The sequence below is a fragment of the Nannospalax galili genome, unplaced genomic scaffold (genome assembly GCF_000622305.1).
Source record: "Nannospalax galili isolate Female #2095 unplaced genomic scaffold, S.galili_v1.0 scaffold527, whole genome shotgun sequence".
Lineage (NCBI taxonomy): Eukaryota > Metazoa > Chordata > Mammalia > Rodentia > Spalacidae > Nannospalax > Nannospalax galili.
Genome location: NW_008355476.1, coordinates 66,030 through 92,598, shown reverse-complemented (window position 1 = coordinate 92,598; position 26,569 = coordinate 66,030). Strand labels below are relative to the sequence as shown.

At 44.6% G+C, this 26,569-nt stretch overlaps 1 protein-coding gene across 2 annotated transcripts in view; it reads left to right on the top strand.

Annotated features, from left to right (window-relative positions):
- Tet3 (tet methylcytosine dioxygenase 3) overlaps nucleotides 1–26,569 on the top strand; it is a 141,187-nt gene that overhangs the window by 68,870 nt on the left and 45,748 nt on the right. For both annotated transcript variants that reach the window (XM_008852856.3, XM_029555981.1), the window contains exon 3: nucleotides 4,997–7,142. In XM_008852856.3, the coding sequence (XP_008851078.2) occupies nucleotides 4,997–7,142 (2,146 nt within the window). The remainder of the gene's footprint in view (nucleotides 1–4,996; nucleotides 7,143–26,569) is intronic.

Below are 26,569 nucleotides of genomic sequence, written 5' to 3'. Positions count from 1 at the left end.
GATAATGAAAATGTGGTTCATTTATACGATGGAGTTTAACTAAGCATTAAAAAAGATGAAATCATGAAATGTGCAGGTAAATGGATGGAATGAGAGACTGTTATATTAAGTGAGGTAACACAGACTCAGAAAAAAATCAGCATATGCTCTCCCTCATATGTGGATCCTAGAACCAGACTCTGATAAGTAAGTATGTAACCAGACATAACTACAGGAACCAGGATAATGGAAAGGAAACAGGGAGGTAAAGGAAAAGAAAGGACCTGAAAGAGAAGAACAGTAGGAAACAGGCCTTAATAAAGGAGATACAGATAAAAATTGGATTACTTTAAGGGAGGGGGGAGGGAAGGGTAGACAAGGAACGTAGGGGATAAAGGGAAAAAAGGAGCTCAAGAGAGGTAAGACCATAGGAGAAGGGTATTATTAAGGGAGAAAGTGGGAAAATGGCACATTAAGTGGGAAAACCATGATGGAGGGGTGAGACAATGTGAGAGATAAACAATGCCTAGCTAGTTTTAAAAACCAGAGGGAACCATATTACTCCTACAACCTACTGACAAATTATACATAGCAGATCAAGAAATATATGTCTAGGTAAGGTTGATCTGAGAACAACTGGTCTTTGCCCAAGATTTATCTACATGACACACAGTAATTAAAGTACCAGAGTAGTGGAACTAACTATCTTGGATGTTTAAGAGACATACTTTGAGGCCTGTAATAATTTGGTCAGAGGGACATCAAGGACACTTTTTGCTCCTTGCCCTCCTAGGTCGACTAGTTCCAGGGGACTATGAGCATCTCTCAAAATGTCCTGTAATGGTGGTGGGTCACCTGTCCTCTTGATCAAGGAGCCGAGGAGACCCCACCAGATGGACTTGAACCAGTGTCCATTCTACAAAGAGGAGGGTCAACACAGAGGAATCATTTCCTCCATGCTTCCAAGCAAAGCCAACCATGGTTGAGCAGGACCTTTGACTTATGTTTACATAGGTGGAACTGGTAAAAGGAGCCAAGGGCTCCTCCCAAGCCCATGTGACCCCTGAGTAACAGATCCTCAAATGACCTTAAGAGTAAAAATAAATTGGTTTATCTGGGCCAACTGTATGGCCTTAAACACCCAAAAGGAAAGTATAGCCAAAGATTGAAGGGGTCAGTATAATTTCTTGAGTCCATATGCATAGCTAAAGGCTACATAACAAGCAACAATGCCAGACAGGCGATACCTTCTTTTGAGTTGTTGGCCAGAGTGGCCAAAGGGACTCTCAGGTAGTAACCCAGCATAGAACTTGGAAAATAAACAGCAGAGCCCAATCTTATCTAAAGGAATATTGACAACTGATTACTGCTAGATGAGGAACAGCTGACCCTCCTAAAACAAAGACCTCTAGATAGGCTGACTAGACTCACCAGAAGAGCAAGTAGTGGGGAATGGCTGGGGGTGCCAACAACACAGCAGACAATAGGGATTTCAGAGTATAAGGGCTCTAGTGGGGTGAGGGAGGCTATGGGAGGGTGCTATCTGGGAAGTGGGTGTACAGTCGAAAGAGATGGTTTGGGATGTTCTGTGTGATATACACATGCAAAAAAATCAAATTTTTAAATCTAAGGGAGGGGGAGAGGGAAGGGTATATGAGGAACCTAGGGGATAAGGAGAAAGAAGAAGCTCAACAGACATCGGATCATAGGAGCAAGGGTATTAGTAAGGAAGAAAGGAGGGGAGTGGGGACACCTTATGTGGGAAAACCATGATAGAGGGGTGAGACGATACAAGGGAGATCTTTTTTAAGGGTTAAAAACTCATCCAATTTTGTGGGCTTATAAATTACAGGGCTTATACTGAGTTCAATATTGTATAACTATATTAATTTAACTGTGAACCTAAAAATTTACAGCCACCTTTAAAGAAATGTATCCTTGCTCTGGAATGTGTTACTGAATATGTCAAAGCTGAAATGAAATGCTTCTTCTAATCATGTGGTTATTGAATTTTAAAAAAAATTTTAAAGTATAATTCTTCAAAGCATAAAATTTGCTCCTTAATAATTAGTAGATGTGAAAAACATTATTATTGAAATCTACCCGATGACTTTATATCCGTGCTCAGATGCCAAGGAGGTCAGAAAGTAACCGACTATGACTAGTAATAATCTGATATATAGAGATTAGAAACGCATGTGCAAACCTCTTAATGTCATTGCATTAAAAATGAAGTTTTCTATATGAAACTCTGTATTTTAATAATGAAATGGAGATCTTTTTTAAAGGTTAAAACCTCACTCAATTTTATGTCTTATAGGGTTTATACTGAGTTCAATATTGTATAACTACATTAATTCAACTGTGAACCTAAAAATTTACAGCCACTTTTGAAAGAGATATATCCTTGCTCTGGAAATTGTTACTGAATATGTTAAAGCTGTAATGAAATGCTTCTAAAAAAAAAACCTTGAAAATAAAATTTGAAAAAAAAAAAAAAGAATGGTAGTATGTCAATGCTGATGTAATGAAATGCTTCTTCTAAGTATATGGTTATTAATAAATAATTAAAAATAAATAATATTTTTTTTTAAAAAAGCAACACTTGGAACATTGAGTGAGACACAGCCTTGGGTGTGTGTATGAGGGCTTTTCCAGAGAGGAGGTATTTGAGGGGGAATATGGGGGTGAAGGTCAGCTAAGTACCACCCCCCCCATTTCTGGTCTGCTGAGATGTGAGCAAGTCGCTTCATACCCCTACTGCCAGAGTGTGCCTTCTTCACTACAGTGGGCTGTAGTCTCACACTGGGGGCCAAAATAAATTCCTTCCTTCTTATTTTTAATTTTTTTTTTTTGTCTTTTTGAGACAGGGTCTTCCTGTAGTCCCAGCTGACCTGAACTATGTAGACCAGGCTGGACTTGAACTCACAACAATCCGCCTGCCTCTGCCTCCCAAGTGCTGGGATTTAAGGCGTGCACCAACACGCCCAGCCCTTATTTTTAATTTTTATGCATATGCATGTTTGCCTGTATGTATATAAGTGCACCTATAGTATGCATGCAATGCCTGTGGAGGTTGGAAGAGGGCATCAGATTTCTTGGAACAGAAGTTGTGGATAGTTGTTAGCTACCATGTGGGTGATAAGAACTGAACCCAGGTCCTCTGCAAGAACAGTTAGTGTTCTTAACCACTGAGCCATCTCTTCAGCACCCTTAAGTTGCTTCTTGTCAGATGTTTGGTCACAATGATGAGAAAAACGTTGTAACTAATATAATAGTCTTATCATTTAGTTAGGGTGGTGTCTACTAAAATTCCCCACTGTTGAATCAGTCAGCTCTCCAATGCTGTGAACCAAACAAACAACTGAGAAAAACATCTTTGCCAAAACAAATTAGCAAACAAATCTAACAGTTTCAGAGATTTCAGACTATAGCTACTTGGCTTCATTACAGTGTACCTGCAGTGAGCAGAATGTCACAGTGGAGAGCAAGGGTCAGAGCAAAAGCTGCTCCCCTCATGGAGGCCAGGAAGCAAAGAGGAAGGTGCCGGGCCCCATTAAGGCATACTCCCACTAACCTTCCACTAACCTACTTCCTCCAGCTGTGCCTCACTTCCAATTTCCACCGCTTCTCAGTAATGCCAACCAGCTGGGAACAAGGCCTTCAAGACCTGAGCCTTTGGGGGGATATTCAAGAACTAGACTGTAGCAACTAGGCAGCAGCACACTCGTCTTTGAGGAGAGGTTCTCAGTGGGTGTGACTCATGAAATCCGTCATTCCTCTCGGTTTTTCCTTACCTTTGTAAAGGGTTAGTCTTGCAAACCCAATTTCATGTGTTTGTATTAGTAATACCTTCCCTTTTGTGTTCTTTGTGGGTATCAAGTATATATTGTTTCTGCGTGAGAGGCTTGACTCTTTCCAAGCAGGAACTCGCATGTTATCGGTATGACTTGCTCAATATGGTGATGAATGTGCCCTCAGGTCTGGGACTGTGTATGGGAATGTGATCTGTCATTAGCTCTGCCAGTTCAGCCTGGGCTTAAGGGCGCTTAACATGGGGAGAAAGGAACTGTGGGTTTTATTCCCAGTAGGAAACAGTAGCTGACTCCTGCCCAGGCTGAGAGGGAAAGTTGCTTCCCCCGTCTCCTGCCCATACCTGCTTTCCACATACAGCACATGATTACATGCTGGACTTGGTTAGCTTAACCTGGCAAAAAACAGTAGACATGGTCCTAGAATGACTTTTGTCACTTAGTTTCAATGTGATTGATCTGAGCTTCCACAGGGCTCAAGTGGCACATAGAATTCCACATAGGACCTGTGTGTGTGTGTGTGTGTAGAGGACAGCCTTGGGTGGTGTTGCTCATGAGCAACTTTTGTAATGTGGTCTCTCACTGGACGTGCAGCTCACTGATGAGGCTAGTGTAGCCAGTGAGCCCCAGGGATCCACCTACTTCTGCCTCCCCAGCACTGCAGTTAAAAGTATATACTGCTACTCCCTGCTTTTAAGATTTATTTTTTTACATGTACATTGGCATTCCTGCATGTATGTGTGTGCACCTCCTGTGTCTGGTGCCATGGAGGCCAGAAGAAGACATTGGATCTCCTGCAACTAGAGTTACAGGCAGTTTTTTGTCACCATGTAGGAGCTAGGAACTGAACTTGGATCATCTGCAAAGTGCAGCAAGTCCTCCTTCATTGCTGGACTTTCTCCAGTCCCCCCACCCCCTTTTAATGTGGGTTCTGGAACCAGACTCAGATCCTTATGCAAGCATCTTACCAACTGAACCATCTCCCCCACCTCACATTAGTATCTCTTAAAGGCCTTCTATTGCTGTTGGTGGAGCCAGCTAAGGAGTGGAGATGCAGGAAGATGGGCTGAGGCTTAAGTACCACCAGGGAGAGACTATGCACAAAAAGTAGGGTTTGAGATGTGCCTGAATGGAGTCAATTATGGGGCAATGATTTTCAAATAGTGTGGTTCATATTTTCCTTTTTTCCTCTCCTCTCTCTCCAGACAGGCTCAAAGCTCAGCCCAGTTGATGGACCTGTTCCAGGTCAGATGGACTCAGGGCCAGTGTACCATGGGGACTCAAGGCAGCTAAGCACCTCAGGGGCGCCCATCAATGGTGCTAGAGAGCCCGCTGGACCTAGTCTTCTGGGAGCTGCAGGTCCTTGGCGGGTAGACCAGAAGCCCAACTGGGAGGCTGCCCCAGGCCCAGCCCACACTGCTCGCCTGGAAGATGCCCACGATCTGGTGGCCTTTTCGGCTGTGGCCGAAGCTGTGTCCTCTTATGGGGCCCTTAGCACCCGGCTCTATGAAACCTTCAACCGTGAGATGAGTCGAGAGGCTGGGAACAGCAGTAAGGGCCCCCGTCCAGGGCCTGAGGTCTGTTCTGAAGGCAGTGAAGACCTTGACACGCTGCAGACGGCCCTGGCCCTTGCACGGCATGGCATGAAACCACCCAACTGCAATTGCGATGGCCCAGAGTGCCCCGACTACCTCGAGTGGCTGGAGGGGAAGATCAAGTCTGTGGCCATGGAAGGAGGACAGGAGCGGCCCAGACTTTCAGGGACTCTGCCTCCTGGTGAGGCTGGCCTCCCAGCCCCAAGCACCAGACCACTCCTTAGCTCCGAGGTCCCCCAGGCACCTCCCCTGGAGGGCCTACCTCTGTCCCAGAGTGCCCTAAGCATCGCCAAGGAAAAAAACATCAGTCTACAGACAGCCATTGCCATCGAGGCCCTCACACAGCTCTCCTCCACCCTCCCCCAGCCTTCTCATTCCACCTCCCAGGCTTCTTGTCCACTCCCTGAGGCCTTGTCCCCTTCTGCCCCTTTCAGATCTCCCCAGTCCTACCTCCGGGCCCCCTCATGGCCTGTAGTTCCCCCTGAGGAACACCCATCTTTTGCTCCTGATAGCCCAGCCTTCCCTCCAGCAACTCCAAGAACTGAGTTTCCTGAAACTTGGGGCACTGATACCCCTCCAGTGACACCCCGGAACTCCTGGCCCGTGCCCCGCCCAAGCCCCGACCCTATGGCTGAACTGGAGCAGCTTTTGGGCAGCGCCAGCGATTACATTCAGTCAGTATTCAAGAGGCCTGAGGCCCTCTCCACTAAACCCAAGGTCAAGGTTGAGGCACCTTCTTCCTCCCCAGCTCCAGCCCTGTCCTCCATTCCCCCGAGGGAAGCTCCCACACCATCATCAGAGCCTGGCACCCATCAGAAGGCCCAGACTGCGCTGCAGCAGCACCTCCACCACAAGCGCAGCCTCTTCTTGGAACAGGCCCATGATGCCTCCTTCCCTGCTCCAGCAGAGCCTCCAGCTCCTGGCTGGTGGGCCCCACCAGGCTCACCTGCCCCACGGCCTCCAGACAGACCACCCAAGGAGAAGAAGAAGAAACCCTCAACCCCAGCTGGAGGTCTTGTGGGAGCAGAAAAAATCACCCCTGGGATCAAGCCCAGTGTCCGAAAACCCATTCAAATCAAGAAGTCCAGGTCCCGGAACATGCAGCCCCTCTTCCTGCCTGTCAGGCAGATAGTCCTAGAAGGGCTGAGATCCCCAGCCTTGGAGGAAGTGCAAACACCTCCACCTGCCCGGCTCCCTGCCCCACCCTCTGCCCCCCAGGGCTCTACCATCCCTCTGCCCCCAGAACCCTCTCTTGCGCTATTTGCACCTAGTCCCTCTGGGGACAGCCTGCTGCCCCCTACTCAGGAAATGAGGTCTCCCAGTCCTATGGCAGCCTTGCAGCCAGGCTCTACCGGCCCCCTTCCCCCTGCTGATGACAAACTAGAAGAGCTCATCCGACAATTCGAGGCTGAATTTGGGGATAGCTTTGGGCTTCCTGGCCCCCCTTCAGTGCCCATTCAAGATTCTGAGAACCAGCCAACATGTCTCCCAGCCCCTGAGAGCCCTTTTGCCACCCGATCCCCAAAGAAGATCAAGATTGAGTCTTCAGGGGCTGTGACTGTGCTCTCTACCACCTGCTTCCATTCAGAGGAGGGAGGCCAGGAAGCCACACCCACCAAGGCTGAGAACCCACTCACACCCACCCTCAGTGGCTTCTTAGAGTCACCTCTTAAGTACCTGGACACACCTACCAAGAGTCTACTGGACACACCTGCCAAGAGGGCCCAGGCCGAGTTTCCCACCTGTGATTGTGTCGGTAAGTCTACCTGGATGTTGGGGAAGGACAGAGGGCAACATGGTGGGTTGGATTTCAAGACTCTTTCATTTGGCGGATGGTTTGCTGTATGCCTTCTACTATACTGGGTCCTGAGAACACAGAAACGAACTGACAAGCTAATGGAAAAGACCCCAAGGGAAACTGATAATGATACTGTGTGGTACTGAACCCCAGTGGAAGCCATCATGGAGATTGTCTTGGTTTCTTTTGTTCCTATGATAAAATACTCTGATGAAAGCAACTTAAGGGAGAAAGGGTTTGTTCTGGCTCACAGTTCAAGAATATAGTCTATTGTAGCAGGGAAGTCAAAGAGACAGGAGTTTGAACGAGCTGGTCCCATCACATCCACAATCAGGAATCAGAGCAATAAATGCATGCTGCTCAGCTCCATGTCCCCATTATGCATCACAATCCCAACAGGGAAATGGTGGCATCCAGAGTGGGCAGGTCTTCCTACCTCAACTAACATAATCAAGATAATCCCCCACAGGCATATCTGGAGGACCATCTCTCAGCTCATTGTGGATTTTGTGAAATTGACAGTAAACACTAACCTTCAGAGGCCTTCCTGCAGGAGGTGGTGCTATGCAGAGTCCTGAAGGGCCTTCTGCTAGAAATGAGCTATTCTAGGAGTTGGGAACAGCTGGGACTGAGAGAAAGAGAGAGAGGAAGACCTGTTTGGACTCTTCTTGGCTTAGCAAGAATAAAAAGATGAAGGAAAGGTAGCATGAGGACTGGGCAAGATCAATCAGGACCCAGGGAGCCAAGTCGGGAGCTGGACTTAATGGGAGGTGGGGTCGTAGTGACTTTATTCTAAGGGATTGAAAGTAAGTGATGTCCTTGTCACCTTGTGCATTTGAAGGACCTTTCTCCTCTGTGGTGGGAGAAGAGACTGGTTGGGGACTATAATGAAAGGTGCCATGAGCCAGGTGAGAAATCACGGGCATGCTTGAGGAGGGAGGTAGAAGGAGGGAGGTAGAGGGAACAGATGGCCGATCTTAGAAGAGGAAGAGGCAAGGCCCACTTGGGTCATGGCCATAGCAGTGGTATTCACTGAGGACAGATTTGAAGTGTCCTCTGGTTGTACAGACCAAGTCTCAAGTGACTGCAAATGGAGCTTGGGTCTGGGCAGTATGTATCTCTGTGCTGCAGGCCAGAGGCTGAGGAGCCCAATCAGCTTGTAGGTCTTGCTTTCAGGGGCCTTAGAACTGTCATGGATGTGACCATTGCAGAGGTAGTCCTTGGTACAGTGACAGCTCTGGCTCCTGTGGTCTGCTGCTTATAGAGCATTCTGTGACTGGCATGTGCATCTAAGGTGTGACAGAACAAACACATTGATGCCAATGATAAGCGTGTTGAATCCTTGTGACTTTATGGCGATCTTTATGGTCTTGGGAAAAGGATGTCTTATTAAAATGTGCAAATAGCAAGTAAATAATGATTTGTGGGGGTGCTTATCCCAGTCAGTAAGGAGGGGCTGAGCTGTTCTCCCCTCCAGCCATTCTAGAGGCCGGGTACAAGGAGCCAGGGATAGAACTTACTTGGGGAACACAGAGTTGTGTTTCTGTCAGGATGAATGAATGTTCCATGAGCCCTTCTTGTTATGACTGATGAGAATACATCCTCGAAGACCCTCTTATCTCCCAGTATTCAGTGGAAGCTTACTCAGCTCACAGGAATTGCCCCCTCCCTGCTCCTGCCCTTTTTAATAAATTATTTTTATTTTAGGTATATGAGTGTTTTGTCTGCATGTGTGTAGGTGTACCATGTGCATACAGTGCCCACAAGAGGCCAGAAGAGGGAGTCAGATTCCCTGGAACTAGAGTTATGGATAGTTGTTAGTTGCCATGTTGGTGCTGGGAACCAAACATGAGTCCTCTGCAAGTGCAGCCAATGTTCTTAACCACTGAGCCATCTCTCTAGCCCATCTCTTGCCCTTCTTTGTATGTTTGTGTGTCTGTCCCACGCCTTACTTAGCCTTAGAAAATGTTTTAGTTGTTGAATCCCATTTTATGGCTATTAGGGTTGGTCAGAGTTTTCTAATTTGAATTCCAACCCCATAGCTTACTAACTTCGAGAGCTTGAGCCCTGCCTCTGGCCTCTCAGTGCTTCACTTTTCCCTAGTACACAGCAAAAATAACAGAATCTATTCACAGTGCTTCAGGTTAGCTAATCCATGCTAGTATAGAAAGGTCCCATCAACAAGGAGGGAAATGTGTGTGGCAGGAGGGACACTGCTGTTATATTTATCATGAGTCATTCACTGATCGCTTAGCCTATTGTAGCTGCCACTAAGGGTAAAAGTGCAGAGACAGTTCATCACTGAAACACTTTGTGGCTCACTTGAAGAGATAAAACACCTAGGGGTTCAGTCAGTAAGGTCTGCCCTGGGTAGCCTTCCCCCAGTTGCTGTCACATGAAAGTGGCCCCATGGTGAGAGTACATTAAGTCCAGGCTTGGTCCTTACCACAGAGCGTAATGTTTTGAAAAATGTGGTGAATACAGGCAGGAAGAAGTGGGCAAGTGGTCTCTTCAGAATGCACAAACCCCATGAGCCTCCTGCTTCCAAGAGTATAAAACGAATGGTGTAGAAATGGCCCTGAGACCTCAGTGATCTCTTGTGTCTCTTGGCCTGAGGAGACGCCAGGGAGGGTGCATCCTAGCTTGAGGCCAGTGAGCAGAGGTGCAGGCGGCAGTGGCTGAGAAACCCAGCAAGGCACTGCCCTTGCTGCCTAGGCAGGTTGAGGAGAGCCAGGGCAAGAGGCATGGGGAGCAGAGTCCAGGCACTGCCATTTATTTATTTGCTCCAGCATGTGTTCTATCTCATTCTAGACAAAGAACTGCAACCAAACTTAGCTTGTGGTATTAAGCATTTTCCTATAATTTTACATTTGGAGGAAACAGAAACAAATGGTATCTAAAAAATCATCTCACCTAGGTGGAAATCTTTCTAAGACTGGAAGGAATTTATACCAAGAGATTGTTTCTGAGACTTTTTTTGACTTAGGTTTCCTGAAAAGTTCTGTGATAAAATGTGTATTTTATCACCACCACGCCTGGCTAGTCATGTATTTTTTAAAGTGCAGCCTAGTAATAATACATGTATGGAGGTCAATAGACAATTTTGCAGAGCCAGTCGTCTCCTCTGGGGATCAAATTCAGGTCATTAAGCTGTGTTGTATAAACCTTTACTCACTGAGCCATCTTGCTGGACCCCCCAGCACACTTACATTGTAATTGAAACTAGTTTGTTGAGAAACAAGCCCTAACTGACACAAACAGGGAGAGGAAAAAAGGGATCTGCCCTTAGTTTCTGAATGCTCTGAGGTGTCTGTTAGGAGTAAGATATCAGTATTCTAGAGGCATCCAGAGCCCTGAGTCAGGAATGGTGCTTCATCACTTGCTCTGGGTAGAATCTCTGTGAATTTAGGCTCGGGAAAAGGTTTTCCACCACAGGTGCTCACTCTGAGATCCATGACAGATGGGGATCATCCCACATTCCAAAAACTCATTCCCACCTATGGTAAGGAGAATTTGCATATTTTTATATGAGAAGTTTGCAGAGATGTGAGGGGAAACTCCACTAAGTGTTCATGATAAATGCCTGATAATAAACCTGTATAAAAACAGTTCCTGGGGCTGGAGAAATGACCCATCAGTTAAGAGCACTGGCTGCTCTTGTAGAAGACCTGGGTTTAGTTTGCAGCACCCACATGGCAGCTCACAGCCATCTGTAACCCTAGTTCCAGAGGATCTGATGCCCTCTTCTGGCCTCTGTCAGCATTGCACATTCATGGTGCACTTATGTACATGAAGGCAAACATTCATACACATAAAATAAAAATAAATAAATCAAACAAAATTCAAAGAGCATTCGTTTGATTCCTAGCACCCACTTGGTGGCTCACAACCATCCATAACTCCAGTTCCAGGGGAGTCTGACACACTCTTCCAGCCTATGGCACCAGGTATGTATGTGGTACATGTACATACAGGCAAAAAAACACTCATAAAAGTTGCTAAGTCTTGATAAATATGCAATTTGGGCCAACATGGGCATCACTAGGTAACCAAAACCCTAGCTACCAAGATTTACTTCACCCATATGTAGCACTTGTGAAGCAAGCTGTGGTGACACACATCTGTAATCTTAGCACTTAAAAGACTGAGGAAGGAGAATCAAGAGTTTGAGGCCAACCTGGGCTATATAACAAGTTATAGGCTAGTCAGTGCTATATAGAAAGACCATCTTAGGAAAAACAAAAATAAAAACCACTTTGGATTTCTGAGTGTCTGAAGGATGAATGTAAGTTTGTCCTCTGGACATACAAAAATTAAAGGTAGCCATGAAACTTCAAAATAGATTTAGACAATATGAAAGGAATTGACTCCCCTCTGAGAGTTTGTGTGAACTATTACAGGTGGTGAATGGGTGTTGAAATATTTCTACTAATTTGAAGTATGCATTGGAGATCTCCTGTGGTCCTTAACCATCCTGTGACCTTTGGCAGAAGGGGGTGGGGCACTGGGCTGCAGGGATTCATTGTGTCCCTGCTTAGTTGGGAATGGAGAAATGCCCAGAAGAGCCAGGATAGGACAGAGAATGAATCCAAATGACTTTATAGTGGGAAAGCATCTTTAAGATCTGTTCATCATTTTGTAGATGAGAAAAGGGTCTGGGTTAGCTTTTAAATGTCCTGATATCTCTGGGGATCATCCAATAGGAAGCTGCAGAGGCTAGACCAGAACCCAGACAGGAGGTTAGGGGTGTATGGTATTTCATATAATGGCTACATTTTAAGCCAGTTATCTGCTCTAAAGTGGCCACAAGAAAAACATCTCCTTTGCCTGGAGCATTGTGAAAGTCTAGGCAAGGTACTGATATCGTTCAGCGCATGTAGCTGGTTGTGGTATCTGCCAGGTGTCTTAGGTGGGACAGTCCAGGGACAGAGGGGAAGTGGGTGCTAAGCGATCTTAGTTTATGGTCATGCTAAGTCTATTTCCTACAAATTTTATTTTTATGAAAATCTATCCCCCTTTCCTGGCATTCAGTTTGATATGAAGAATTTTCCATCCTTCAAGTATTTTTTTATTGAGCTTTTAAAATTTCATACAATATTTCCCACTCACATCCAGACCCCCTCTCTCATCCATGCCTCCCCCTATCCCCCCACCAAACCCTATGCACTCTGCCATACATGCTGAGTCCTATTCATTCAGGTGTTTGTACCCAAATGTCCTTCAGTGTAAATGCGTCCACTGGAGTCTAGTCAGCGTATCCAGTGGTTGCATGTAAGTCATACTCTCCCTCACCCAGCATGCAAAACAGAATATTTAGATACCAATATAAAAGTGGAGAACCTGGTGCAGAGTAGGAGGGTCCGAGGGAAATTCCTGGAAGGGGTGATGTCTGAGTGAGTTTTGGAGGCCCAGTAGAAGTCTAACTAGTAAATAGGGAGAAGGTTATGTGTGCTAGGAAGAGGGATGTGGAGATCAGGGAGGTGGAGGGATATGCAAAGTCACTCGGAAATATGATGATGAGAGGCGAGAAAGGCAAGCCATTCTGGTGTGTCTGGTATGTTATGAAGGATTGGGAGTGACTGAAGAGCAGTTTCAGGGGAGGAGAGATGACACTAAAAGCGGAGAAGTCAGTTTCCAAGCTCAGGTGACAGGCAGGCAGGAAATAAGGATGTGAGAGTTAAGTGAGTGAATAGGGAGGGGAGGGGAAAAGAAGAACAATATCAGCCGCAACTGGCTGTTGGAGTAAGAGCAGTTGCAGGAGGCGCCTGAGATTCCAGATTGGATGGATGGGGGATGGGGAATGGTAGAGGAGGGCAGCAGGCCAGCCTTGCGTGTGTGCAGGTTGGTTCTGTAAATTAGAGATTCTAGGATGATTGATAAAGAAGGCTGAGAGTAGAGGAGCCCACCCATATGGGAGAGGGCTCACGCAGGAGACTCTGAAGGGCATGTGAGAAAGGTGGAGGAGGAGCAGGGTAAAGCACTCAGCCATGAGCGTCAGTGCAGGAAGTCTGGATCTGCTGCTGGAGTTTCCCTGGCTGGCCGTGTTCTGTGTGTGCCTGCCTTTGAGGTTAAATTCTAGGCTTCTTAGTGACAAGACTACCTCTTACAGTTCTGAAGCAACTTGGCTGGCAAGTACCCTACCTGTTTTTTGGTTAATTGGTCAACCTTTTTCCATTTCTGTATTTCGCTTCACAAAGATGTCAGATAAGCTTAGGCAGAACTCTTCACCTTTCATCTTTGTGATCCTCAAATGGGCCCATTATAATAAAGGTACTTAGATCTGTTGCCAGTAAGCCCAGCATGCCTCCCTATGGGAGGCAGGTGAACTGATATTTTAATGGTAAAATCACCGTGTTGCATGAGGAAGCTTTGCTGGTGAGAGTTGAGAGATGCATTAATATTCTCTCTACCCCCTATTCCGCTACATTCCCTGAGCCTTCGGTGTAGAGGTTCCATTGTAGATGTGTCACTTAAGGCTGGGCATCTCACACTTCCTTTGTATTTTTACCAGTTGTGGAACTCTGCAATAGACTCCATCTGTTGCGAAAAGAAGCTTCTTTGATTAGTGATGAGAGGTATACTTGTCTGTAAATTTAAGGATACATATTTAGCATGCAGTAAGAAATTACATTTGCCTAGGGGTGTGACAGGATGAACTCACACTGAGGGAAATCTGGGGCCACAACACTTGACTCTGTAGGTCTTAACATATAACAGAATGAATGAAATCCAGTCAGGGGAGGGGGGAATCTAAATATAAGATATATTGTATGAAATGCACAAAAATTCAGTAAAAAAAAAAAAACAGGTGCACTTACCTACATGCAGGCAATACATACATACACATAAAATAAAAATAATAAATAAAATTTTTAAAAAAGAAAAAAAATGGTAAAAATTTCCTCCTGCACTCCTGATAGTCAGGCCGGGTCCCACCTGCTTACCCCTGCTGTGAACTGACAGCTCCCAAGGGGCATCAAGCATTGAGTCTAATTAGCTGTGTACCCAAGCTGCCCACTAACAAGATTTTAAAAAACGGAGGCCTTACAGAGGATTGTTTGGAAAGAGAAGAAGGTGCAGATAAACCCCAGTGTGGTCTGGGTCTCCACTGTGCAGTCTCTCTATACCTATTCTCATAGAAAGAAGTGCCTCACTGTGCTTCCACATGCTTTCTACACTCGGGTTTCCATTGCTGGGAAAATGGAAACCCTAGGGGTTGGTATGGGGTGTGTGTGTGTGTGTGTTACATTAAAAAAAAAAAGTCTTTTTTTAAGCTGGGCATGGTGGCGCATGCCTGTAGTCCCAGCACTTGGGAGGCAGAGGCAGGCAGATCTCTGTGAGTTCAAGGCCAGCCTGGTCTACATAGTGAGTTTCAGGATAGCTGGGGCTACAGGGAGACTCTGCTTCAAAAAAAAGACCAAAAAAATTTTTTTTAATTCATTATTATTTTTTTATGTGTATGCATGTATTGCCTGCATGTAGGTAAGTGCACCTGTGGCGTGCAATGCCCGCAGAGGTCAGAAGAGGCTGCTGGATCTCCTGGGACTGGAGTTACGGACAGTTGTTAGCTGCCATATGGGTGCTGGGATTTGAACCCAGGTCTTCTGTAAGAACAACCAGTGTTCTTAACTGCTGAGCCATCTCTCCAGCCCCACATTTAAAAAAAATTTTTTTATCTTAATTTTTTTCAATATAAATTTTTAATTGATTTTTTTGCATTTCCTACAATATATTTCTCATTTAGACCCTCTCCCTTATCTGCACTCTGCCCATAGCCCTCCTACTGGATTTATCCAGTCTGTCATACATGTTAAGGCCTGTTGAGTCAAGTTTGTGCCTCTAAATGTCTCTTGGTATGAGTTCATCCACTGGCGCCTGGTCAGCCTATCTAATGTCACTCCCTTAAAGAAGACCAAGTTTCTCTCTCTCAGAAGTGATCAGCTGCCAGTAGTTCCTCAGCTAAGATTGGGGCTTCTTACCCACTTCCCTAGTTCTATGCTGGTTTGAGTTTGTGTGGGTCTTGTGCATGCTGTCACCATTACTGTAAGTTCGTGTGATGAGCCAGTTCCCAGCTACCTACCTAGGGACACACGCTCGGCAATCTCTTATTCTCTACATTTTGGTCAGTTGTGGCTTTCTATGATAATCACCATTTGTTGTATGAGGAAGCTTCTCTGGTGAGAGTTGAAACGCATTAATATTCCCTCTATCCCCTGTTCCACTATGTTCCATGAGCCTCAGGTGTAGAGGTTCCATTGTAGATGTGTCATTTAGGACTGGGAATCTCACAGACACTGATTCTGTGTTTGACCAGTTGTGGAACTCTGTAATAGTCTCCATTGGTTTCAAAAAGAAGTTTGTTTGATGAGTGGTAAGAGGTATACTTGTAAATTTCATGATTTTTTTTTTCTTTTTATGAGTGTTTTGCCTGCATGTATGTAAGTGCACCTGTGTACACAGTGCCCACAGAGGCCAGAAGAGGGGGTTGGATCCCCTAGAACTGGAGTTACAGATGGTTGTTAGCTACCATATAGGTGTTAGAAATCCAACCTGAGTCTTCTGCAAGAGCAGCTAGTGCTCTTAACTGCTAAGCCATCTCTCCAATCCCTACATTTTTATTTATTTAAATGCATGTGGGGGTGCATGTGTGTCACAGAGTACATGAGGACAGCTTTCAGGAGTTGGTTTTCTCCTTCCACCCTGTGGGTCTTGGGGATAGAACTCAGGTCATCAGGCTTCAGCAAGTGCCTTACCCACTGAGCCACCTTGCCAGCCCCGTGTGTGTGTGTGTGTGTGTGTGTAAGAGAAGTGGGAGGTCATTCAGAAACTGAGGGTTCCTCTTTCTGCTCTTCATGAGTAGTTTCATGTACGTCTGTTGCTATGGCAGAAGACATTTCATTTTTCTCCTCTGCCTAGTGCAGAAGTAGAACAGAGCATATTTTTTTCCATTTTAATGAGTATAAAATTAAGTGCATGAGGTTAAGGAAAATACCTCCAGCCATGTAGGAGGCTTTTTCAAAAATAGTTATGTTACTCTCCCTAGCTGTCCCCAGAGCTGTTACACATTTTAGAAAGAAAGAAGGGGAAACCCTGCTTTACTTGTCTCACCGTCCAAAGACAGACAGGAACAACTTCTTCTTCAGAGTTGAGCCACTTCTCTCACTTTACTTCTTTGGACAAGGAAGAAAGCTCACACTAGGGACTTGTGTGGGAAAAGCTGTGGCCTAATATCCAAATAGCAAAACACTCCTTTTCTGAAACCTGGAGAAAGGAGCTGAAGGGAACAAAATGGGAAGAGAAAACTTCATTGCCTGAAGTTTGGGGAAACACATGATCTTAAGCCCTGAGTACCAAGGACTTGTCTGCCAGCACAGGAGCATGTTCAAAGTAAACAATAAGGTATGCCTAGTTTAGGGAAACATCCTGGGGGCTCAGAGGAACCCCACAACTTAGAAACTGGAGACGACCTGTATAGAAGGCATACCCCGGGGACAGTGGGGAATACATGTTAGGGACTTTCCCCTCTCCTCCAGCATCTGGTGGGGTAAGGTCCAGGTTGGCTGGCACCAAGGCAGATCAGACACTTGGCTCTGTAGGTGACAGCCAGCAGCACAAAGCAAGGGCCATTGTGCAGAAAAAAAGCATTCACTGAACCACCGGACAAAAATTCTGCCCATTGCAGGGCTTTTAAAAACTTGATGGAATAAACAAAAATCTCCAGATTCCATCCTCACCAGGACAGCTTCCAAATCAACCATCCATACACAAAGGTAGACACATATTTCGAGGTATTTGCTCCATCGAACCTGGAGCCTGGAGCCGAAACTCTCCATTTACATTTTTCCATACCAGCTCAGGCCGTCCTGTCCCCTCCCAGCCTGCTGAACTGTCAGACTAATAATTGAAACTCTACAGCTCTAGTTCTCTAGCTTAATTTCTAAGGGAAGAATTTGAGCAATGGCCAGATAAAACAAGCTAAGATTCTATTTTGGGCAAATGAGTCTAGAACCATGGCTTTTAGTGGAAGGGGAAGGTTATTTTGTTCCTCTGATTGAGGGCATTAGGCAGAGTTTGAGGATATTTTTGGTTGTTGCAGCAGGTGTAATACTGCAGACATCCAAAGGCTGTGGACGCTAAGCCTCCTTCCACATAAGACAACCACAACCAAGAATCCTCTACCTCACAATGTCTGTGAGAAGCTGAAGGTGAGAGGCTTTAGAAATAAGCGTCCCCAGTTAAAAGACAGGCTGGTGATGCAGGCCTGTAATCCCAGCTGCTTTGTAGCTTGGGGCAAGAAGATTACAAATTCAAGGCCTGCTTGGGCTACCCAGTGAGTTCAAGACCAGCCTAGGCAACTTAACAAGACCCTGTCTCAATAAAAAATAAAAACAGGCCTGGGGAACCAGTGAGATGGCTCAGTGGGTAAAGGTGCCAGACCTGACAACCTGAGTTCTATCCCCAGGACCCACGTGATGGAGAGTGGGAACTGACACACAAGAGATTGTCCTCTGGCCTAAGCGCATGTACACACACACACACACACACACACACACACACACACACACACGCTACAATAACCTTTTTAAAAAGGTGCGTGGAAATAAAGCTCAGTAGTAGCATGACAAGGCCCTAGGTTCAGTCCCTAGTATCACACACATACAGAGTAAATGGGTACCACACTGGATTTTTTTTTTTAATCAGTGTGTGGGAAAAGTGAAGAGATTAATGTAACATTTAAACATATAAGACTTGGGGGTCAGTGAGATGACTTGGGAGATAAAGTCATCTCCCACTTGGCACAACCTGGCCAATAGAGTTCAATCCCAGGAACTCAGGTAGAGGGGGAGAACCAATTCCACAAAGTTGTTCTCTGGCCTTCACACATACTGTGTGGCACATGGAGACCCTCACTTACATATACATCACCAATAAAAAATAATAAAATAATAGTAAATAACATTAAAAATGTAGGGGAGGCTGGAGAGGTAGCTCAGTGATTAAGAACATTTGCTTTCTTCCAGAGGACTCTGGTTCAGTTCCCAACACCCACGTGGGGGCTAACAACCATCTGTAACCCCAGTTCCAGGGAATCTGATGTCCTCTTCTGACCTCCATGGGCATCAGGTACACACGTGGTGCCCTTATATACAGGTAAAACACTCATATACATAAAATAAAACCAAAATCTCATATGTGTGTATGCTCAAGAAAAGTTGAAGAAAATGTTCACTGTGAAATCAGAAATGAAAGATGAAGTGCAAAAGTTACAAAATATGACTTGCAGATTAAGTTCTAGAAGAGCTGTGTTATAAAGCACTTAGAATTGCATTAGAAACTCCAGAAAGCTGAATTAGAGTTACAGGAAAAGCAAGTCAGTGAGGGACACTCATGAACAGTCAGGTGTGTGTGTGTGTGTGTGTGTGTGTGTGTGTGTGTGTGTGTGTGTGTATACAAATAGGGAGTTAACACAGGGTGGAGATGAGGGCCTCTGAAGGAGATAGTGAGGGGTCTTGCACACAATCTGTTGGAAATACAGAAACAGTCGCTGGTACAAATGAGCATAGAACAAACTGAGGAAAGATGAGAGCCAGAAGAAAAGAAAACTTTCTCTTTTTAAAAATATTTTATTTCTTATTTTTACTTTATGTGTATGCATGTATTGCCTGCATGTAAGTGAGTGCACCCGTGTCGTGCAATGCCCCGGAGGTCAGAGAAGGCTTCAGATTCCCCTGGAACTGGAGTTAAGGATGGTTTGTAGCCTCCATGTGGGTGCTGGGAATCGAATCCGGATCCTCTGCAAGAGCAGTTGGTGCTCTTAACCACTGAGCCATCTCTCCAGCCTCAAGAAAACTTTCTTAAATGAAAGCTTTATAATTAGAATTTATATCCTGGTGAAAATGAGTGAAGATTAGCAAATAATGATGAACTTAGGATTTCAAGGATCAATTGCTTACAAATTAGCCCACCAAAATCAAGCTGGTCACAACATATACTCGGTTTTTTTGAAACAAGCTTTTTTTTTTTTCTTTTTAATTTTTAAAAAGTGTTCGGGGCTGGAGAGATGACTCAGTGGTTAAGAGCACTAGCTGTTCTTGCAGAATACCTGGGTTCAGTTCCCAGCACCCACATAGAAGCTAACAACCATCTGTATCCCCTAGTTCCTGGGGATCTGATGCCCTCTTCAGTCCTCTGTGGGTACTGCACAACATGGGTATACTTACGTACCGGCAGGTATAACATTCAGGCACATAAAATAAAAATAAATAAAATTTTTAAATAAAAATGTTGGATTTTTTTTAAGGGAGTGGAGAGATGGTTCAGTGGTTAAGAACACTTGCTGCTCTTCCAGAGGACCCTGGTTGTTTCCAACACCTACATGTTTGTCCCACAACTGCCTGTGACTTTGACTTGGGAGTCTAACACCCTCTTCTGGCCTTTGTGGGCTTCTGCATGCACATGCCCATACACAGGGTCTTACTATGTATCTCTGGCTCACCTGGGACTCACTACATAGATCCAGGCTGACCTTGAACTCAGAGATCAACATGTCTCTGCCTCTGGATTGCTAGGATTAGGATGTGTGTCACCATGCTCAATTTAATCAAATCCTTTTTTAAAAAGTTCTTTTTAATAAAGTAGGAAAGTATGAAATGCACACCTCCCCTCTTTCCCAGAGCTGGGGGTTGAAGCTAGGGCCTTGCACATGCTAAGCAAATGCTTTACCTCAGAAGTGTAACCCTAGCTCTTACCATGTAAGTCGTAAGTGCTAATTATTTTACAAAAAGCACTGCTTTGTGTAACCAGCAGAACTGAACTTTACTAGCACCCCAGAATACTCCTCATCCTCCTAGCCTGATTCTTATCACCCTGTCCCCTAAAGCAAGGGTTGGAAAACGAGCTGCAGACCAAATCTTGCCCACATGTGTGAGTAAAAGAGTCTGTCTTTAAATAGTTGAACAAAATATTAACAAAAGAATATAATTTTATGACTCATAAAAATTATGAAATTCATACTCCAGGGCCCATAAAGTGCTACTGAAACAGCCCTGCTTGTTAATTTATGCATCCTCTAAAGCGCTTTTGCTGTACAAAAGCCCAGCAGACTCGTTGCCACTCTGCTTACATGCCCTGAAATCCTACAGCATTTACTGTTTGGATTTATTTTTAAAAAATACTTTATTTTTATTTTGTGTGTATGAGTGTATTATCTGCATGTAAGTAAGTGTACCCATGTTGTGCAGTGTCTGCGGAGGTCAGAAGAGGGTGTCGGAGTCCCTGGAACTGGAGTTACAGTTAGATGCAATTGGGTACTGGGAATCAAACCCGAGTCCTCTGAAAGAACAATCAGTGCTCTTAACTGCTGAGCCATCTCTCCAGTCCCTTAACTATTTGGATTTCAACAGGAAGCTTATGATCCCTGTTCTAAGATAACTATTCTAACTTGTCACTCTGGTCAGTTTGGCCTGTTCTGAGCTTGGTGCATGTAGAACCATGTGTGTATGTGTCTGTGCTCTCATCTTCTAGTTTTCACTTCATGGTGATGAGCTCTGTCTATGCTCTATGTCTCAGTATCTGCTATTCATACTTGCTGCGTAGAATTCTATTTATGAATATGCCACTGTGTAGCCCCTACATCTTAGGTGGTCTTTTGTATCATTCCCAATTTGGGGTTGTTATAAATCATGCTGATAGAAGTCTCTTGGTACATTTCTATTCTGCTGAGTTTGTTCCTGGGTGAAGTTGTATGTTCACCTTTAGGAGGTACCATCACTTTACCAAGGTAGTTGTAATGATTTACACTTATACCAGTGTGACTCCACATCCTCACTAGCAAACAGTGCCAATCAGTGATAAGTATATAATAGAATCTCATTGTGCCTTTATGCATATTTCCTTAACGGCTAACGAGGTTAATGGCTTTTTCCCGTCCCCTTTTTGGTAGACTACATATGTATTTACCTGTTTCTCTTTTTCATTGATTAGTAGAGGTTTTTTGTGGCGGGGCAGATATGAGTTCTGTTTGATATATCTATTGCAGTCCTCAGAATATTCATGAGTAACAGATCAGTGCAAAATTGAATCACCATTCATGCATGTAAATGCTTTATTAAAACAGCTCCACTACACAAGACCTCAAATTTTTAGGCGATGTATCATGGGGAAATTGTGATATGAAGGGATCAGCAGTGAATGCTAAATATGTTGAATTATAAAGAATAATTGATAATTCTTCTAAAACAAAAGTTATACTAGGTATGGTGGCACATGCTTGTAATCCCAGCACTTGGGAAGTAGAGGCAGGAATATAGAGTTCAGGGTGACCTTTGGCTACATAATGATTTTGAGACCAACTTAGTCTACATGAAACCCTGCCTCAAAAACTAAAACAACGAAAAATATGTAAATAAACAAAAGGTACTTATGTTTGAAGTAAATTATTTCTATTTCAAGCATCTTATAATTGAGAAAGGGAAATATACCAAGTGTTAAATTAAAGAAGAATATTGGAGACATTGTAGAGGCACTAACTTCTTCCTCTCTAAAAGTCCTATTAATATTATCAAAAACTTGATGGAGATTTTCCAAGTTACTCTGGGTGGTGCTGTTGGAGGAATACAAAAATCTATGGCAAAAATAGCAAAATAAGGAAGCAATACATGGAAAACTAAATTTCAGAAGCCCAAATGTTACAATAAATGCAAACAATCTATTCACCTGAGGAACTGAAGATTTGTTGCATTAGACAGCCCTCTTCCTCCCAAGCTGCTAAACCTTGTTTTGCTGTGGGGAAGACAGCACCATGTATTGCTTACTGATTCAGAGCATGTGTTGCATATAGCATGTTGTTACTCTAGCCTTGCGAGAATCATCCCCTCTCTGGTACCAAAGTCGTAAGCCCATTGGCATATTTTGTTAGTCGCAAAGTGAGTTCCAATTGCAATTCTTTGCAAGGTACCATCATGCTGGCTACATGATGTAATTCCACAGGTGGTAGCTTGGCAGGGCAGGCAAATCTGTGTCCAAAGTGTACTGTTGAAGAGACCAGGGCTAGCTGTCCTCTTTATCGCCACAGCCACATTCTGAATTTGTGATACTGATTAATGTGTGGACTCCTTGTGTTTCCTCTGGACTGAAAGTTAGATTTAAGGACTTGGCCTAGGTCCTGGTAAGACCTTTCCCCCCAGGGTTCTGATTATCCCCTCTGTTAGTAATGCTGTATTGGTCACCAGGTTAAGGTGGTGAGAGCCAGATCTTGTCATTGTAAGATGGCATCCAGTAATCAATCTTTGGATTGCCAGTGTGTGGTTGACCAGATCCTCATGATCTTAAGGTGAATCTTCATTAGGGATCACAGAGTAATGATTTTGTAATTACCTTCATTCATTCTTATATTTAATATCTGACATTTTTCTAAATGAGGAGAAAGCATTAAGCTTGGTAAAATAGGTCAGTCACAAAGATATGTACTGCATGATCCCACTTAGTAGAGGTATCTAGCAGTCAGTCTTGAAAGATTAGATGATAGATAGAACAGTGATTATCAGGGGATGGGAATGGGGGAAATGGGAAGTTGTCCAGTGGGTATAAAGTTAGTAATCCATCATGAATAAGTTCTAGGGGCATAGCATCTATGGTCATCAACACCATATTCTATGCTTGCAAATATGAGAGGGCAGATCTCACATGAAGTGTTACAAGTACTTTTATTCCTCATACAATTTCTTCAACCAGAAATCCAAGATAACCCATAATTCCCCTTTAATGACATTGTCAGAATAGAAGTGGTCACTTAATGCACATTTCACCAGTTGGAAGATGTGTATGTGTGTGTGCAGGTACACTTTAAAAAAAATCCTTATCTCTGAAGTCAGAATATAATATATCAGTGATAACACACAGGTTGTTAGCCAAGCAGCTGTTAAGATACCTAAACTCACTTGAATTTGATCTTAGCTTTTCATGCTATCACTTTAATTAAGCAAAGAGTATTATTAGTATTCCATGTGCTCAGTTTAAGTGCTGTTTAAAATGGCCTTAAAAAGTATGTGCTGTGGGGTGGAGAGATGGCTCAGCAGTTAAGAGCACTGACTGCTCTTGCAGAGGACCAAGGTTTGGTTCCCAGCTCCTACATGACAGCTAACAACCGTCCAAAACTCCAGTTCCAGTGGATCCAGTGCCCCCTTCTGACCTCTGCAGGCATTGCATGACATGGATATTTGTACACATGCAAGCAATATACTCATATACACAAAACAAAATTAATAAATAAATAAAAATATATTATAAAAGTATGTGCTGTGACTCAGTATTGAAACAAGAAGTTACTATGTACGGGGCTGGAGAGGTGGCTCAGCAGTTAAGCACACTGGCTGCTCTTGCAGAGGTTAAGGGTTCAACTCCCAGTACCCACGTGGCAGCTAACAACCGTCTACAGCTTCATTTCCAGGGGATCTGATACCCTCTTATCTCCATGAACATTGTATGACATGGGTGCACTTACATACATGTACACAAAACACTCATACACATTTCTAAAAAGTTTCTGTGTATGTAAAAAAAAAAAAAAAAAAGCTATGTAGGGACTGGAGAAATGGCTCAGCAGTTAAGAGCACAGGATGGATGGTCTTTCAGATGACTCAGGTTTGATTCCCAGCACCCATATCAGGTGGCTCATAACCACCTGTGACTCCAGTTCCAGGGGACCCAATACCTTCTTCTGGCCTCCACAGGCACTGCACACACACATAAATGCAAACATAATTTTAAATCTTTTTTAAAAACATGTTACAAACTCAGGGCATAAATAAGATGTTTCCTATATAGCAGTTTATTCTTGGTCAAGGGGACACAGTGCATGTGCTCTTGAAAAATGACAACTGTTTGTTTTTAGCTCTTGTTCTCTCTGTGTGTGTACTGATATATAAGATGGGTCCCTGTGTGTGTGTACTGATACATAAGGTGGGTCTCTGTGTGTGTACTGATACATAAGGTGGGTCTCTGTGTGTGTACTGATACATAAGGTGGATCTCTGTGTGTGTGTACTGATATATAAGGTGGGTCTCTGTGTGTGTATACTGATATATAAGGTGGGTCTCTGTGTGTGTGTACTGATATATAAGGTGGGTCTCTGTGTGTGTATACTGATAAGGTGGGTCTCTGTGTGTGTGTGTGTACTGATATATAAGGTGGGTCTCTTTGTGTGTATACTGATATATAAGATGGGTCTGTTTTAACAAATCTAAAAGCTTTTTAAAAATATTTATTATTTTTATTTTATGTGTATGAGTGTATTGCCTGCATGTATGTGAGTGCACCCATGTCATGCAATGCCACAGAGGTCAGAAGAGGGCTTCTGATTCCCCTGGAACTGGAGTTAAGGACAGTTCGTAGCTGCCATGTGGGTGCTGGGAATTGAACCCAGGTCCTCTGCAAGAGCAGTCAGTGCTCTTAACTGCTGAGCCATCTCTCCAGCCCCTCAAGCTTTTTTAAAATATGAATTTCAAGTGATAGAAAGTTTACAAAGCAGTTTTATCTTTTAATGGTACATATTAAAATTGCACATAGAACTGCAAGTGAATAGTCATTTCCAGCAGTAGGAGGAAATGACTTTTTCCTCATGAATTATACATTCACTAACATTTATGTTTAACGTATTTTTGCTACAGTTACCTTCTTTTTGCTCAGCTCATCCCAAATGTGGCAGTGGGAAACCCTTCAGGCCAGCTCTAGTGCTAGCACCTTTGGACATACTCCACTCTCCCAGTCACTCTTTGAGCACTAACTTGATTTTTCTGCAAGATGTTCAAAGCACACGTTGTACTTTTCTGGCCTTAGACCTTGAATCAATAATTTCTGAGCCTGTCTAGTCTTTTGGTGGATAATTATATTTAGAAGTCAGAATCAAAGAGCTAGGAATGTTCACAGTTCCTAGAGGGTTGTTGCTCTTATGTTCTATCAGTAATACAGAACCTAAGTTCATAGTGATTGCTATAGTTTGGATCTGAATGTCCCTCAGAGGCCCGTGTGTTGAAGGCTGGGTCCCCAGTTGGAGACACTGTTGAGAGGAAATGGAACCTAATGGAAGAGAGGTCTTTAGAGATGTGTCCTTGAGAGGGATATTGGGCCCCTGGGTCTCTGTCTCTCTATGTCTCTGTCTCTCTATCTCCCCTCCCAGCTGCCATGTACCCTTGCCATGCTGTCCTGTGACACCACAGTCCCACAGCAACAGGACCAAGTGACCATGGACTGAAATCCTCTAAAACCATGAGCTAAAGTAAACCTTTTTGTTGCGGGTTCTCCTCAGGCCAGCTGTGAAGACCCTGACCTGGATCGGGTCTCCTACCAATTAGGGGGGCAAGGGGCGTGGAGTCATGACACACAGACCCCAGGAGGAGGCAGGCCTTATATTTCCCTATTCTCTGCCCCCAAGTCCCTTTAGTCAGCGTATCATTTTCTGAGTGGTCTGCGCCATGCAATCTGTCAGTCACTGGGCTCACGAGCAGGGTACGGAGGCATGGGCTCCTTTTGGCGGGCTATTTGCGGACCAAGAAGTGAAGTGAATTCTCACTGACTCCCAGGGCTCTGGGTCCGCTCCATCTTTGGAGGCCTCCTGCTACATTTCCACCCTTTTTCTTTAAAAATGACTGTCCAGTGAGAGCCTGTAGGCAGCTCCACTTTGGGATGATCCCAGGATAATGGACTGTGCCTGTCTTAGGTTGTCCTATTCAGGCATGAACCTTACCCATCATTGGAGTATGGGCATACACATCCATGTCCTGGCCTGATTGCTCTGCTGCCTTGCGGATAAGAACGAGGTCAGCAAGTGGGGTGGGCAGCCATGGACGCTGCGCCGCATCAGGGCTGATGTTAACCGGAAATGCGGACAAAGGCGGGTGAGGGTTTAAGGAGGACAGCCTAGGAGGGAGGGGCATGGTAGCAGGGGAAGAGGCGGGATGGTTACTGGTGGGGGGAGAAAGTAACTCCTTCCACGGGTATGGGGTGGGGGAGTTTCTAGGCATGGTAGCTCTAGGAGAGAATCCTGAGATATAGGCAAAGGAGTTCCTTCCTTATTGGAAGTGGACACAGAGGCGGCGTCCACCTCCAGGTCCGGGAGGTCCGGGATCGAGGTAATAGCCAGATCTACACTAGATTGCTCCTGGCAGTGTTTGTTGTGGGCTGAGATGACTTCCTCAGGAGAGGAGGATTTAAGGCTAGCAATGATGGCTAGGAGGATTGGTACGAATGATGCAGGGGGAGTGATCCCTGACCTGACCTCCCTTTTTCAGGCCAGGAAGAGGACCAGCATCCACGTGTCAGGGTCCCACATGTTTTCAGGGGAGACCCACGGAACCAAATTAGTGGCTTCATCCCAAAAGTGCTCGATA